Raw genomic sequence first — 17,520 nt, 5'->3', positions numbered from 1 at the left:
GGGAAATCAAATCTAACCAATTTATTATAACAGTCCACACTAGCATGACAGGGTGATAACCAATTCATTCCCAAGATCACATCAAAGTCTAAGGTGTCTAACACCACCAAATTCACCAAAGTGTCCTTGTCCTTGACTCGTACTACACAAGACTCATATTCCCATTCGGCCACAAATATCTCCTTTAAAGGAGTAGACACCACTAATTGTTCCTCTCTCCTAACACGATCTCTACCCAACCGAGATGCAAAACATGGAAAGATAAAAGAATAGGTAGCACCAGGATCAAATAAGACTCGAGCATTCATATCACAGACTGAAAGAATACTTGAGACCACGGCATTGGATGTCTGGGCCTCCTGCTGTGTTAAAGCAAACACCCTCGCCTGGCCTCTACCAACAGAACTCTAATGTTCAGACCCAGATGGCCTACCCTGAGAGGAAGTACCAGCACCTTTACCTCTCGATCCACTAGCCTCCCGACCAGATGAGGCAGCAACTGAAGAAGCAGACAAAGCTGGCTGGGTGGAACCACGTGCAGAATCTTGTGATTGATGAGCCATCGGACAATTCCTCCTAATGTGCCCGAGTTGGCCACACCCATAACAAACTGCCGCAGTACGTAAGCCTCGTCCACTATGTCTCCTCTCACAAATATTACAAGGGTGGATAACTTGACTACTCTGTCTCGAATCTTGTTGCCTCCTAGCATTGAAAGTTTTCTGTCCCGTCCCAACACTAGCACTAGGTAGGTCACTCCTCTACTGGGATAATCGTGAATCTCTCTGTGGATCCTGACGGCTAAAAGATGAACCACCACTGCTAAAATATCTACGGCCCTGATAACCCTCTATCTTGGCCCTTTTTGCTCTATCCCTCGCAGTCCTACTCTCACTGGTCCTCATCTCAATGCGCTAAGCACAATCTACTACTGCGGAATAGGTAGTGAAATCTCGAGATGCCACAGTCCTAAACAGTGGCTTTACTAACCCATCTATAAACCTCTGAATCTTCATCTCCTCAGTAGAAACGAGGTAGGGAGCATACCGAGACAACTGTGTGAACTTGATGTCATACTCCGACACCGTCATACTCGAAGTCTGTACCAAAGTCTCAAACTCCCTAGCTCTAGCATTACGTACACTGAGTGGTAGAACCGATCCAAGAAGGTTGCACTAAACTCACTCCAAGCCAATGGCGCTTCATCAGTCGGTCTGCCTCTACACAAAGAGTTATACCACTCCTGCGCCACATCTTCTAATCGAAAAGTGGCTAACTAGACTGATCGAACACTAGAGCATCCCAAAGCTTTACATATTTTCTCCATCTTATCCAAGAAAACTTGGGGTTTCTCTGATACATCAGACCCTGAAAATGATGAAGGCTTAAGCTTTAGGAAATCAGGAAGAGAAATCTCTAAGTGACCCCTCTCAACCTCACGATATTGGTGATCGGCCTGTCTTTAGGAGCTAGAAGATTTTTGTACTGTAGGTCTCCCCTCTACTACCCTCTGTATATCCTCTATACGGGTCGCCATCATCTCTACAACCCGGTTAACTCCCTGTAGGCCTGTCGCCTAATCCTCAATAGTAATACCCCCAGCTGGGTGTCTATCTACATTATCTGAGGACTGTCCCTCTTCTTGCCTACTCACAAGCGTATCTGACCTCATCGGCCTAGTGGCCCTACCATGTCTACCTCGGCCTCTCGGGGTGGATGGTTGTGGCATATTTGCCATATCAATAGAAGCATCTTGCTCCCTCATTCGTCTTGAGGCGGCTTGTGTCTTAGGCTGCATTCTTACCTAGACAAGAGCAAACACCTGATATTAAACACATATTATAATCATACTTAAGGCAAAGGTGGTTTCTAAGATAGGGAATCTATGCAGTCATTTGGTTGTAAAATGTGCCGCGATTCACACTTTACAACTGAAGTTCCCACATAAAGACCCGACTCTCCGTTGGACCAACAAAAGAAAGTTCTAGGACCTAGACAAACCTAGGGCTCTAATACCAATATTGTCACGACCCAAATTCCTGGTCATGACCGGCGCAAGGGTCCAATGGACGTAAACTACTAAACCCAAGCAAGCCTATTATTTATCTTACTTATAATTCCATCTAATATCACTAAGTCATATTTCATAACTTTGAATCAAAATAGTGATATACATTGTTAACTCGTACTGGCATTACTTTTTAAAAATTTACATACAATGTCTACAACATGTATTCTAATAATTTACATTAAGTTCGTCTACACAAAACAAAATAACACTCGACTTCCAATGGAGTGACTCGGATCAATATACAGCTACCGAATGCCGAGACACCTACCAAAAGATGGACACAAGTCTACAAAGACACCTCGTCCTAGTTACCAGTTGCCTCGTGATCTGAAAACATGAAATTGAAAATGGTGAGTATAAACCCAGTGAGTGAACAAGGAAGGGAACAAGCAACAACCACAAGGGAGATTTTAAAATCATGATACACTTGTTTCAAAACAATGCAATTTAGTTCCATTCATATTAAAAACCCCTCATTTTAAACTTAACTCATTTAGTCCTAAATGTTGGAAGTCCATGCTCAGATATGGTAGCAAAGAAGTGAAAAATAGGGCAGCAATTGGACAAGATAGGAGACAAAACAGAAAGTTTTTCACTGCAGCGAGAATGAATTTCGCTGTAGCGAGTTTCCAGCCAGTCTACCCCTCTAACCTGAGAGTTTCTCGCTGTAGCGAGAATGAATTTCGCTGCAGCGAAAACAGAGCAACAAGAGAAAAGTTTTCCCTCACTTAACAAAAAGGCCATCCTGCTAAACCAACAAAATAAACATACAACACATGAAAATTCTCAAAGTGCAATGTATCGAATTTCTCATATATGTCAATCATATATCGCATTCATAAGTTTTCATTTCATAAGTCTAGAGGTGCATAATTACATAGATATACATGAACGTCATCATAATCACACCCGACTCATGTACATCCCCCCAAATCGTGCACATAGCTGGCACCATCTTGTGCATCCCCTCACATCATGCACAATCAGTGCCATTGTGTACATCCCCCCACATCGTGCACACGGGCACTATCATCATCTATCTCTCACGCCACCATCATCACCGGCATATGCGTTCTCCACATCTTGCACACACACGGTTACAATCATTATATACAATATCATTCATCATGCACAACACACATATATATATATTATCATAATACAATAGTGCATGAATCCATAGCAATCACATATTATAACATAAAATCAATTTTCAAAAGCTTGTTCCCAAGGCACTTGTTTTCATGAAAAACGTGATAGTTCATTAAATGGGTGGCAATTACATTATATTTACCAAAACAAGTTTTGAAGGCAGTCCACTCACAAGTGTCGAAAATCCGGATTTCGGGTGCACTCGGACTAATAGTCCTCAAGCGCAATTCCTTTGCCTTTTTCGGACGTCTCACTACCTTGACAAATAACAAAGTCGAGGAATTTACTATATTGTCCCTAAATTGATATAAACTAATTTAAATTACTAATGCTTGATATGTAAATGCAAAAATACGTTCGATTACCGCTTAATCGCAATATCGATTAAATTCGATCGATCACCCGATTAATTGGCGATTGTATCCAAATCACCTCCAAATTAATCCATTTCTCCTCTAATACCTTAATTTACCACTTACCATTTAAATAAAGCCAAATTCAACATTAGAACCCTCACAGTTCCTTATAGAAAAATTCAGTCATTTGGTGCACTAGCACAGAAATGTTTTTCTACATAACCGTTTCACCTTAATTCATCATTTTTCAAGCCATTTTCCTTGAAATAAAAACAATCCCCTATTGATATTCAGCCCTCATGGTTTGACCAGCAAGGAACCCTAGAGAAATTGAATATTTCTTTTGTATTTTTGTTCATAACCATGCTTAATTATCCCTAAACACTAACATAGTCTAAAATCAAATTATTCCAACAACAATTCCTCTTCCATACCCATTTTTCAGAATTGAATTCATCATGATAACTCAATATTCAACCATGGAAATCAAGAACAAAAGAATGGGTAAGCTAGGTATCAAGGATAATTAAAGAAATTCTAACTTACTTAGCTTGTTTCATTGATTTCTTCACTTTTCTTTGAATTTTCACCTAAGTTTTCTTGTTTTTCCTTTTGTTCTTCCTTTGTTCTTGTTGCTGGTTGCCTAGGGCGAATATGGTGAGAGAATTGGGGATTTAATGGGCTGATTTCTATAGAAAATAATAAAATAATCATGCATGCCACGTGTCACATGCTTATTGGCCCAATTTTTCTTTAACTTTTTGACTTTTTCTTCTTAATTTTTCACCACAAATATTCTGGTATTTATCCAATCCAACCACAATTAAAATCCCTTGGTCTTGACAAGTGCTGGGGTGAAAAATTTACCGATTTAGCCTCGGACAGAAAAATTATGATTTTGCCCTAATACTCCGAAATGTACCGAAATCACATTATTTCTACTTTTCAACCTCAAATAACACTAATATTGATCAATATTAACCAAATGGGGCAAAAATCGTTTTATAAAAATTTTCGTTCAGTCCTCTAGTGGCAAAATTACCATTTTACCCTTGTGCTCCAAAAATACCGAGAATCACAATTTTTCACTGCTAACATCATTTTATACTCCAATAATCATAATTATATTTCATATAATTATTCTTGGTCAAATGTGATCAAATCTTGGCTAAAAATCTCCATTTTTTCATCAAATGGTAAAATGATCGTTTTATCCCTAATTGGTCAATTTTCCTGATGGACTCCAAACTGGACCTTGAACTCCGAATCACTATTCTAAGCCATTTTGTGGGTTTTAAAATTTTCAAATTCCTCTTAGAATTTTTATTTGAACTAGTTCAAGGCTCGATTTAACTTAGTTGTACCACTCGATACAATACCATCTTTTAATCGAGCTTGACAAGGTCTCACAATTTCTTTCACCTTTCATCACTTTTAAACATTCTAATTAACCTCAATTGGCATCCTATAAGCTTTATTAGCCACCATATTAAAGTACAGGGTATTACAACATATTAGATGAATGATGAATGATTACATGAGGTATGTTCATTAAGTAGCATGTGATGTAGTTCCAAATACCATATGTAATGAGTATGAAAGCATAATATGATGTCAAATGTGCATAATATGATGTCAAATGTACATTATGTGTTTAATGAGCTATCAGGAATTATGTATGGAGCATTTGATTGCAATATAAGTCATGAATGATTACTGTCCATGGTTATCAAGGTTATTCCATAACAAATCTTATAAGGTAATTGAGGATAATCCATTATCATCTCTTAAGAAGAAACGGGGAGTGAGACAGTGATTCTATTCCCCACTTGAGCGCACTCATGCCTAACGGGGAGATATACTATAAGGCCCTTGGTGAACAGAGGTTATTCCATCGCAAAGTTATTTTATAAATGTTTATGTTGTGTTTGACTTTATTTAAAGATTTTGATGTTTATTGTTTCCATTGGTATGATTCATGGATTGTTAGAACAAAGTTCCTTAGTCTATTATGAAGGTAGAAAGGTAAAGTTAATTTATGAGATTAGATGTCAATTAGTCTAAATTTCTTGAGTTTCAAGTGCATGATTGATGAGCCCTATAAGGTAAGTCTCAATACTGTGACATTAGAAGATGAATGCATAAGTTAGCCCCCTTTTATTATGATTTCAATGGTTTACTCAAATTGGGTTTTAAAAGAGTACAAGACTTCATAATGTATGAACGAATTTTCATTATTATTGAACTTGATTTTCAATGGTATAAAGGTTTGATACATATTTCTAAAGAATATATGAAACTTTTTGGGAGGATGATTATTCTCTTACAAGATAGTTATACGTATTTGAAAGATCACACGTGCATAGTTAAATAAATGCTTATTTGTGCAAAAGCTCTAACCCCTTGACTTGCCCTCTTCCTGAATCCATTCATAGAATCTTTGTGACTCACACATTAGTTTTCTCCATTTTTTTGGTTGCAAATCAATGATAGTTATTGAGCACCCGTGCCATGGAAACATGGTTCGTTCTTCCTTTGGTAAGTGACATAGTAGCTTCTTGAAGCTCAAGGAGTCAAGTCATGTTTCACTTGACAAATCAGTCTTAGATTCATGTTCTTACATATTTGTTGATACTAGATTGTTAAGCCATTACATGGCAAGTTATTTTTATGAGATAATGTGAATGATATGAATGATGGCTTGTGAGCCTATTAAGCACCTAAGGTGCCTTTACAAAATTTATGTATATTGTACAGGGTACAAAGACTAAGAATGAAAGCACACACATAGTTTATGTTGAAAAGTCCATAATTGTGTGTCTATGCCTACACATGAATGTATATTATTATGTTGATTAGTATTCTAAGCATGTATGACAATGATGTTGGCAAATGAGCCATGTGTGATTGATTGATGAATGTATGATTGAGATAAAGAGGCTTGCTTGGGCTTAGCAGGTTATACTCGTATGGGTCCATGCACTGGTTATGATCCCTACAGAAAATGGGATGTGATAGTATGTAGAAAGAGTTTAAAGGAGCCAAAAATGATTACAAAAGATATAAGTGAAAGCACAAGGAATTTGAAGCTCAAGATAACTCACAAACTTTCTGAAAAATATGAATAGCTAGCTTTAGTTTGGTTTTTCTCTCTTTTTCCGCTTTTTTTTCATCTCATTTGATTCTTGATCAAATGATTTTTTTGTCTTCTCTTCCTTCACCTAAAAAACATTAGAGAAGTCCCTTTTATACTTGGAAAAAGTTTATAACCATTAGGGATGATTTGATGGAAAAACTAGCCATTTTTCTTGTCTTTTTAGTGTCTAACAACTACTTTTTGAAGCTTGGGAATCAACGTTTTCTTCTCAAGAAATTGATTATTTTTAGGTTTTAACCTTTATGTCTTAAAATAATCGATCAATGCATTTTGTAGAAGTCAATTTTTTGTGTCTCTAAAGCTTTTTGTTTGGAAGGAATCAATCAATGCATTCTTGAGAAATCAATTCTTTGTGTCTTAAGAGCTTTCTATTTGCTAGGAATCAATCTTTGCATTCTTGAACCATTAATTCTCCTTCATCTTAGATTTTGAGAATTGATCTTTCCCTCCTCCAGAAATTGATTATTCTTGCACTTTGGGCCCCAAACTCAAAATTCAAATTTCCTCTTGCCTATCCCATCTTGATTCATTCTCCAAGCTTTTCTTCTTCTTCTTCAAGTTTCCAATTTTCGTCTTGCAACTTCAAAGGAATCGATCATTTGATGCTTGAGAAGTCGATTCTTGTTCTTCTAGTGGCTTTTGTATCTTCAAAAATTGATGTTTCCTCTTCCAACAATTGATTTTTCTTGCTTGAACTTAAGATTCAAAGTATATACAAGATTTTTCCTTTCACAAAACAACTTCAATCACAAGTTCAAATGTCAATCAAGTAAGCAAATACTAAGCATATCAAAAGCATTCAAGGATCACTTAAACTATTTAAGGATTATTTAAATAAGAAATTTTGATTATTTTTGACATGTCAAAGCTCCAACTGTTTTCAAGCTATTAAAGCTAACAAAATTATTGTATCACCTACTAAATCTGCTGCCAATGAATTTGCTACTTTGCCAACAGAATTTGCAAACAAAATACGCCATCGAAGAATATTTTGAAAAATTATTCGTCATCGATGGAATGGCCATTACTAATAAAAGTATTTTTGACCAAAAGTCGATGGATTTTTCAATCCATATTATTATTGGTGTTCCAAAACACTAACAAATTGTTAAGCTTTACTGACAAAATTTCTCGTTAATGAGGCCTAAGATTTTGGTAATGGGAATGGTAGTCCACCCCAACTCCTAGAAAATAGGATTTAATCTTCACTATCTTGGATTATTAAGAGCTATTGTGAGATGCATCTTGCCTCACCCACACTGCGAGTGATAATCCACCCCAACTCAAAGCGGATATTGGTAAAAATTCCCACTATCTAGGATTACTCATAAACATGTAGGATCTATCATTATCCATAACTTATAATATCATCATTCATAGCCATACTTCACTATGGCTCATGCTTCATTCTCATACTTATCTTATAACTCATGTGGAACTATATCACATACAATTCATACTCATACATTTAATGCTTAAGTACATATCATATAATCATTTCATAAACTCATGGGTGGGAACATCTACATCCACCTTAACATCTCATCTAGCATACATACATCTCATATTCATCATTCTATCTCAAATTCATTTTGAAGGAAAAACATTGAAAAGGCTTGCCCTTAGTTAAAATTACTTGGATTTAAAGCATTTAAATAGTAATCATAAAATTGGTAACTAAATGATGCAAGATAAACACCTCAATAAATCATGCTTTACTTTATATAAAAAATACTTGAAAATGTGTATTCACTCACCTATTCGAAGACTCGACCTTTACCAACAAGCAAGACTTTACTCCAGTGAATTCCTTAAAGCTTTGACAACACCTAAGTGTTCAACAATCATTGTAAGCATTGCTTAAACTAGAATCTCGTAGTAATCATTTATATGAAATTTATATGAATCTTGAAACTTTTCGAGCTCAACTAGTACTAACTTTCCAACTTTAGATCTACTATTCTTCATTTATCTCATGGTAAATACATTTAAATAATTAAATTGTCCTTACCCTAGTGAGCTATAAACGATAGAAATCTTTAGAAACCTTAGCTTCTTTGAGTAACCACAAATCTATTGGATTACTTAAAATTAGTAATGAAAAAATGAGTTTTGAAAGATTAAAAGTTAGAAACTTTACCTTTGATAGCTACGAAACCTTAACCTAGATTCAATCTTCGAAAATTAGGATTTTTTTATAGGAAAAAGAGTTTAAGAGTGCTAAGAGTTGAGAGAAAATGTTGAAAAAATGACTAGGGTTTGAAAGAATAAAAAAAAAAACGTAAAAGAGAAAGATTATGAGTGGAAAATATGTTTCTAGAACTATTTATTTTTTTCAAAAATTGGTGACAAGTATCGATTCTTGAGTTTCTGGGTTTAATGAATCAATACATATTCTTCCAAATCCTTTTGAAAGCTTTCTAGGCAGAATGTATCAATACTTGTCTATCATGTATCAATCCTTTTGCTCCAAAATGTGATTTTATTTTGAAAATCCATCTTTTTTGGCCTAAATTCTTCTCCAATAACACCAATGTTTGTAAACTTGAAATATAGACTTTTCTAAAGAAAATTTTCAATATTTTTAAACTAAAAACTTATTTAATTTACTCACCAACTAGGATTTTTACTTAACTAATCTACACCTAAGGTTTCACAATTACATAAACCAAAGTTTAATATTGCTCTTAGGAAATTTTTTTCAAATTTCCACTACCTTATGCTCTTGATGATTGCATGATTTCCCAATAAGGAATTTTTGAAACGACATGGCATAGCATAGATATTTCCTAAACTATATGACATATTTCGTGTTATGGCATAGCATCATTAAACTAACCCTAGTGACATACAATCTATATGATATCTATATTACATACCATTATTATAATAATCCTAATAATTGCACAAGCATATACGGCATACTCATTGTAATCCTAACCCAAGCATAAGATAATGCATATTAATGACTAGTTGATACATATTTATGTGGATAAGTTGTGTCCTTTGTTTGTCATGCTTTTGAGTTTGGGTATTACAAGATGAACTCGCTTAGGTTTGCGTTCAAAAATTGAGTTGGCATGAGCCTTAGGCTGCACCATGCATTTGGGTCAAGAATTTGATTTGGAGTTGTCAAGATGGACTTTCTCGGTTTGTCTAGTTCGTCTGGATTGTGTAGGCACAATTGGGCCAACTGTACTCATCTAGACATCTCGGCTCATTTGGGCTTCTAGGCTCTTTCTTTGCTGGATTAGGATTTTGAGTTCGTTTGGGCTCTTGCTCTCCTTATAGGTTTCTGGACCCCTTTTGGGCTTTTAGTCTCCTGAAGTTTCCTGGCCTCCTTAGATGGTCACAGTCTTGGAGTAAGCTGAAGAACATTAAAGTGAGGAAGAAGAGAATTGCTTGGGGTGTGGAAGAAAGTGATCTGGGGGATATTTATTGTTAAGGGAAGTTAGAATAGATACTTGAGATTAAAGGCAATGAACAATCCAAATCTAATGAAAAACCAAAGAATTATCATGGAAACAATAATGTCGAAGACAATTATCATTTTTAGTGATAAATCTCAAATAATTCTTAAAAATTAAATAAAAATATTTGACACATGAATTTCTATAACCACTAAGGAGTGTTGATCGATATTTTGAGTCTTTCCAGATATATTGATTTTTCAAAATTCTAAACAAGTTTATCCTTATATGAATCGGTTTGGGTCGATTGAAGTGTCGATCAACGCCATAAAAGGATGAAAAAGAAAGAAATTTAAATCAAAAGAAACATAAGAGAATGACATTTTACCCCAGCTTTGGGAAAAAAAAATGGTGTCAAGTCCAAAAATAGCCATGTGGCAAGGCAGGACACCACCTGAATTGACTTTATGCATTAGATAGATATTTGAGGCATTGATATTAATACCTACAAATTGCCGTTTTAGTTGTAAGAATTGGTAAACAAATTGCATTCATAAAATATACAACAAAGATTAAACAAGAAATAAAAGTTTATAAAATAATTCTAAATTATTTTAAATATTTTTAACGCTATAATTTTAAGTGATTTAGTGTTTTTTTTTAGATAAAAAATATGATTACATACTTTTGTTTCGCTAAACTATCTAAAATTAATGTCCTCAAACATTTGATTCAATATTTTGCTGAAATAATTAGGTTCCAACCTTTTCTCCATAAATAATAAAAATTAAAACTTATAAATATTTATTTTTTTTAAACTCTTAAACTTTTAAATTTATTCATTAATATCATGAAACATAGTTCATTGTGCATAAATGGTGTATATGTAAATGCAATCAAGAATAAATGGAAATTCTTTTATAACAATATACATCAATCCACGATGAAGTGACGGACAAATATACACAGCCGTGGACATAACTGCTTAATTTCCTTTACTGACCAGCACGAAAAGAAAAGAATAAAGAATGTAGTGAACTTTTGCTTTCGGTGTTCTCAGTTTCTTCTTATAATTAAACACGCAAATTCTTTGCTTTCTCTTCCCTCTCTTTGATGAGGAATGTTCTTTCTCCTCTTGTTATGGGCGTCCAGGCAAAAAGTTTTCATTATTCTTATCCACTTTAATTTATCATCAAACCGAGAAAGCAAGCATATGTGTGTATATATATATATATATCACTAATGTATGAACTACTAGTACAAAAAAAGCTGGTTTTGCTTAGCTAAGAATTTCCGAAGTTGCTAAAGGAAAATGGCCTCTACATCGACATTGAAGCGTACCGACTCCATAGCTGACAACATGCCGAATGCCTTGAAGCAGAGCCAGTACTACATGAAAAGGTGCTTTGGTACGTACATCGAGAAGGGCGCAAGGATAATGAAGCTAAAAGAATTAAGGGATGAAATGGAGAAGGTGATAGATGACAAGAGTGAGAGAGACCAGGTCTTGGAGGGATTCTTGGGCAGTATGTTTTCTGCAGTTCAGGTTCATATATTCATGCATACATCTATATCTATATATATATATATATATCCATCTTTTCCTCGTTTACAGTTTTTTCTTTAATTTCATAGCATTTGAAAGCTGAAACGATATTCACTCGTGATTTGCAGGAAGCGGTTGTTATTCCCCCTCATGTCACCTTTGCTGTAAGACCAACTCCTGGCTATTGGGAATTTGTAAAGGTCAACTCCCTTGACCTCTCGGACGTCAAACAAGTCACCTCCACAGACTATTTGAAACTCAAAGAGATGATAACCGATGCTAGTTGGTACGTATATGATGTTATTGCTTTGCATTGTTTCAATTGTATCAATTTTTTCTAGCTGGCAGATGGCTCTCACAAGTTTCCGCTTCTCAGTAAACTTAGACAGTGTCCTATTTTTTCTTGAAAGCTGTGCGCTAGTTCAAGGGTAAAAGGAAGATATAACATTGCTTAATGCAACAGGTCAAAAGATGAAAATGCCTTGGAGGTGGATTTTGGAGCGTTTGACTTTTCAATGCCTAAATTAACAATGTCTTCTTCCATTGGAAATGGACTCAATTTTGTTTCAAAGTTCGTAACTGCCAAGCTAAGTGGGCGTGTAGAAAATGCACAACCCCTTGTAGATTACTTGCTCTCACTCGAATATCAAGGAGAGGTGCCAAACATTAACCTGATTTTTAACTCTCGCAAATATGATGTAAACAATAAGTCTCGATACTAATATGAATTGTTATTTTCTCCAACCTTCTGCAAATTTGCAATATTTTGCAGAAACTTATGATAAATGAGACACTTAACACAGCAGCAAAGCTTCAGATGGCTCTTATAGTAGCCGAAGTTTCCCTCTCAGATCTCCCCAGGGACACCCCATACCAAAATCTGGAGCTAAGGTAAAAAGCTATCAATTTTTCTTCAACAATACTTGATGGTTGCTTGCTTGTATCTAAAATTCTCTTTCAGGTTCAGGGAATGGGGCTTTGAAAGAGGATGGGGTGATACTGCCGAAAGAGTGCAAGAGACGATGAGATCACTCTCAGAAGTGCTCCAAGCCCCAGATCCCCAGAACTTGGAGAAGTTTTTTAGCAAACTTCCGATAGTATTCAAGGTTGTAGTATTCTCTCCTCATGGCTATTTTGGCCAGTCAGATGTCCTTGGCTTGCCAGACACTGGTGGGCAGGTATGAATTTGAATTCAGCTATTCATAAAAATAATGTTTCATACTTCTAACGGTCATAAAATCTAACATTTTTGGGCAAATTTAAACAGGTTGTTTACATTTTAGATCAAGTGAAGGCCATGGAGGAGGAATTGCTCCACCGAATCAAATGCCAAGGGCTCAACATAAAGCCTCAAATACTCGTGGTGAGTTTTCTGATAATGCAATTAACCATTTATTTTGCTAATCAAGATAGTTCAGCTTGAGTACTCTTGTTATATCATAATATTCGACCATAACAGGTCACACGACTAATACCTGATGCCCGAGGAACCAAGTGCAACCAGGAGTGGGAACCAATCATTGGCACCAAATACAGTCATATCCTGCGGGTGCCCTTCAGGACAGATAGTGGAGTCCTACGCCGATGGGTTTCACGTTTTGACATTTATCCCTATCTGGAGAGGTTTGCGCAGGCATGTGCTGATCACTAGTCATAAAATCATACCGTCCATTCATATCTCAATGGACATTAATTTGTTCAGATTAATTGCTCACTTTTCTTTGGATATCGTTAGGATGTTACATCCAAGATCCAAGAAGCAATGGAGGGAAAACCAGATCTTATAATTGGAAACTACACTGATGGGAATTTAGTAGCATCTCTAATAGCTAGCAAACTTGGGATAACCCAGGTATCGGTTTTGATTAGCTTACATGGCTGAAGTTTCTTACACTCTGATTTTTTTTTTTTATAATTGGGGGTGAGGGGATTCGAACCTTACTTTTTAAGCAGGGAATTATGTACTAACCAATGAGCTAAATGCTCGGGGGTCACTCCCTGATTTAGTTACTAACAAATGCTAATTTCTAATATATATTTCACTTAGGCAACTATTGCGCATGCTTTAGAGAAGACTAAGTATGAAGACTCAGACATCAAGTGGAAGGAACTTGATCCAAAGTATCATTTTTCATGCCAATTCATAGCTGATACCATTGCGATGAATGCAACAGATTTCATTATAACAAGCACATACCAGGAGATTGCAGGAAGGTTAGATAAAGCCATACTTCGATTCCTATTATATTATTGGTTAATACGTTGCCAAATATTGACTGCAAAGTTTCTGATCTGTCAATGTATCTGCTTTCGAAATCAGATTAGCTGAAAGGTCTTTTTTTTTTTTTTACCGAAGACAAATGTCTCTTTATTTTTGTATTTTTCTGACTAAGATGTCATTTATTATCATAGTGAAATTAAAATACAAATTAGTGGGAAAACCAAAGAGAAAAAGGACAAAGCATTTGTTAGATAGATTTCAATTGTTCTGCTTGCAGCAAAGACAGACCCGGCCAGTATGAGAGCCATGCTGCATTTACACTCCCAGGGCTCTGCAGAGTCGTTTCAGGCATCAACGTTTATGACCCCAAATTCAACATCGCTGCTCCTGGGGCTGACCAATCCGTATACTTCCCATACACAGAGACAGAAAAACGATTCAGACAATTTCATCCTGTCATTGAAGAACTCCTTTACAGTAAAGCGGATAATGATGAACACATGTAAGTTGCAGGCTTATAGAATACTTCCAAATATTTAGATTCAGGATCATCTAACATCTCATTTCATCTTGCTGATTTCAAAAAACAGTGGTTATCTAGCTGACAGGAAGAAACCTATTATCTTCTCAATGGCAAGACTTGACACAGTGAAGAACTTGACTGGATTAACTGAATGGTATGGGAAAAACAAGAGGCTGCGAAGCTTGGTCAACCTTGTTATAGTAGGGGGCTTCTTTGATCCATCTAAATCAAAAGATAGGGAAGAAGTGGCTGAAATAAACAAGATGCATGCAGTAATAGAGAATTACCAACTCAAGGGCCAGATCAGATGGATAGCGGCCCAGAGTGATAGGAATAGAAATGGTGAACTCTACCGCTGCATTGCTGATACAAAGGGAGCTTTTGTTCAGCCTGCTTTGTATGAAGCATTTGGACTTACAGTCATTGAGGCAATGAACTGTGGTTTGCCCACCTTTGCAACCAATCAAGGAGGCCCAGCAGAAATAATTGTGGACGGAGTTTCTGGTTTCCACATTAATCCTACCAATGGGGATGAGTCAAGCAACAAAATTGCTGATTTCTTTGAGAAATGCAAGGCGAATCCGGGACACTGGAATCAGTTTTCAGCAGATGGCTTGAAACGTATAAATGAATGGTAATTATAACCATGGCTGCTGATTACTTGTGATTGCAAGATTCATGGTTCTCCTTTTGGAGATTAAAGCATTGACTTAGTTTGCTCTTGAATGTTTGTTGGCTATGTATGCAGCTACACCTGGAAAATTTATGCAAACAAGGTATTGAATATGGGGTGCATCTATAGCTTCTGGAAACAACTGAATAAGGATCAGAAACAAGCAAAACAGAGATACATTCAAGCATTTTATAGTCTCCAATTCAGGAATCTGGTATTTTTTTAGTGATAGTACATCTTTCAGTGCTTTTATTCTAGATCTGTATTTATCAGGAACTTGTGCTTATTTCTGAAACTCGTACAGGTAAGGAATGTACCAATTGCAAGTGATGGAACTCAACAACCAGAGTCAAAGCCAGCAGGCAAACCACAGTCCACACAGAGGCATGTTACTTAACTTCCCATCAATGCAATACCCTTTAGGTTCCCAACCTTAATTTTATTTTATAGATGGTATAAGCAAACATATCCTGGTATAGACATTACAAAATTGACTTACATCAAACGCTTTCATTACTAGGCAGTATACAAATATTAATTCCTTAAAGCAATAAGATGCCATTTCGAGGTTCCGAATATATCCTGGCTAAGATATGCAGCTCCGCCATTTTAAATATGTAATGACGATCAAATTTTCTGAGCACAACAATATTAGCGCAAACAAATCTGAAAAATTTGCTTACAAGTTTTCTTGAAAAACCAACCAGAGTCATGGCCATTAATTTCAGATTTTCTCAAACTAAACTTGAAATGAGCTAACAACTCTGCATTCGTTTTGTACAGCACCAGACGCTCTCAGTCACGGCTTCAAAGGTAGAACTCATTTCTGATATGCTTATGTTCTGGATTTTGTATTCGGCAATCAAGCAACTCACTCAAAGCATTTAACCAACGTCCAGGTTGTTTGGAGCTTAAGATTCCGACGGGGCAACAGTGATGCTTCTTGTGCCACCTGATTCATGTTATTTGTTTAATTCATCCATTTAATGCTGACATTATTAATCCTGTAATAATTCTTTTAAACTAAAGTACTGCTTAAATAAGTCTGAGATCATAAATCTACTTCATGTTTAACATTAATAGGTAGACATGTCGAGACAAATTTGGATACAAGCCTGGCAAACCTTAATCGAACGACATAAAGTTCTTACCACTATAATTGATTATAGTGGAGATGGGAAATTACAAGTTACAAGATTGAAGTGCTAGAAACTAAGAACTAAACTATAAACTAAAGCTTATAAAAGCTACAGAAAGCTTCAAAAATCATAAATGAAGATAAAACGCTAGAATTTTGATTTTTGTAATCTTTTCTCTTATTTCAAATATTGTACTTATTCTTAAATGAAGGCTTGATACGGGTTTACAACGTGTTCGGATCAGGTTTGCCCATAATGGGTGGTGGCTAATTCATGAGTAGCTGCCTGGGGGACTGGAGTAAGTTAATTTGATACTGATTATGTATGTCCTATAAGTTAATCGGTTTGATATAGAGATAAATTATGTTATTTTAAGCATTACATTAATTAATATAGGTTTTTCTTATCTTTATGTTTATTATTCGTAACTAACAAGATAGAGTCCATGGAGTGAGTAATCAAAGCATTATTCTAAATATACCTAGTCAATGCTTTATAGATTGGACATTGATAAAGCTAAGAAACTACATGTCATTATGTTCCTCACTTATGAAGTGAGTAATCGATCACATTCATTGAAGAATGGGATATTTGAACTAACACATGGGTGCTCGTTATATTAACAAGTTCACTGAACATCATCCACATTGAGAATTCTATTTTGCTTTTGAATTAGGTGTCTATAAAATAAATTCTTGCGTGACAATTGTGTATGTGATTCTTAGACTAGAGATCAATCAGGCTGCCTTATGAGGATTGTTATATTTTCATACTATCTTAAGTGGTCCTAACAAAAGATGCACAATAAGATAGACATTGGGTGTAGCATGAAATAGTTTTGTAATACTCTTAATTTTGATACGAGAAACAATGGAATAAATGTAATAGGAGAGTTTATGGATGCCTTAACACTCTAGAATTCCTCATTTTATATCTTTGGAAAACCATGATTTAGAATTGTAAAGATTTGAAAGTGTTAGCCTTACATCATATTTAGATTTGATAAAAATCACATGTTATTTTGAACTTCATGTCAAGCGTTTGAAATTGTTTCAAATACATTTTTAATCTCCTAAGGTTATATATTTGTTTGAAAAGCCATGCATCATTAGAAAACATCTTAAAAGTTTTTCAAACAATGCATATTCAGCTAAGAAAACAAAGAGCAAACATACCTTGAATTGTCATTTGATTGTAGGAACAAGGCAAGGAAGAAATAGTTGAAGAGAAATGCTTAAAAGCTAAGGAAACCTCAAGACACAAGTCAAGAAT

The 17,520-nt window shown here is 35.6% G+C and overlaps 1 protein-coding gene across 1 annotated transcript; it reads left to right on the top strand.

Annotated features, from left to right (window-relative positions):
• Positions 11,415-16,158, top strand: LOC18601247 (sucrose synthase 5). Its single transcript, XM_018118639.1, has 15 exons — positions 11,415-11,692; positions 11,821-11,978; positions 12,156-12,348; positions 12,465-12,583; positions 12,654-12,870; positions 12,960-13,055; positions 13,152-13,325; positions 13,428-13,544; positions 13,740-13,906; positions 14,191-14,415; positions 14,504-15,070; positions 15,185-15,323; positions 15,414-15,493; positions 15,893-15,922; positions 16,009-16,158. The coding sequence occupies exons 1-15, from the start codon at positions 11,459-11,461 to the stop codon at positions 16,022-16,024; spliced, it is 2,532 nt and encodes an 843-aa protein (XP_017974128.1). The 5' UTR covers positions 11,415-11,458; the 3' UTR covers positions 16,025-16,158.

This window comes from Theobroma cacao, chromosome 4 (genome assembly GCF_000208745.1).
Source record: "Theobroma cacao cultivar B97-61/B2 chromosome 4, Criollo_cocoa_genome_V2, whole genome shotgun sequence".
NCBI lineage: Eukaryota > Viridiplantae > Streptophyta > Magnoliopsida > Malvales > Malvaceae > Theobroma > Theobroma cacao.
This window is presented reverse-complemented; position numbering and strand designations above follow the sequence as displayed.

Bases quoted from the DNA above. Each gene is read 5' to 3' on its own strand.
- LOC18601247 (XM_018118639.1), top strand. From the start codon at position 11,459: ATGGCCTCTACATCGACATTGAAGCGTACCGACTCCATAGCTGACAAC. The intron at 11,979-12,155 runs GTACGTATATGA...TTAATGCAACAG, and splicing joins ATGATAACCGATGCTAGTTG to GTCAAAAGATGAAAATGCCT. The intron at 12,349-12,464 runs GTGCCAAACATT...AATATTTTGCAG, and splicing joins CACTCGAATATCAAGGAGAG to AAACTTATGATAAATGAGAC.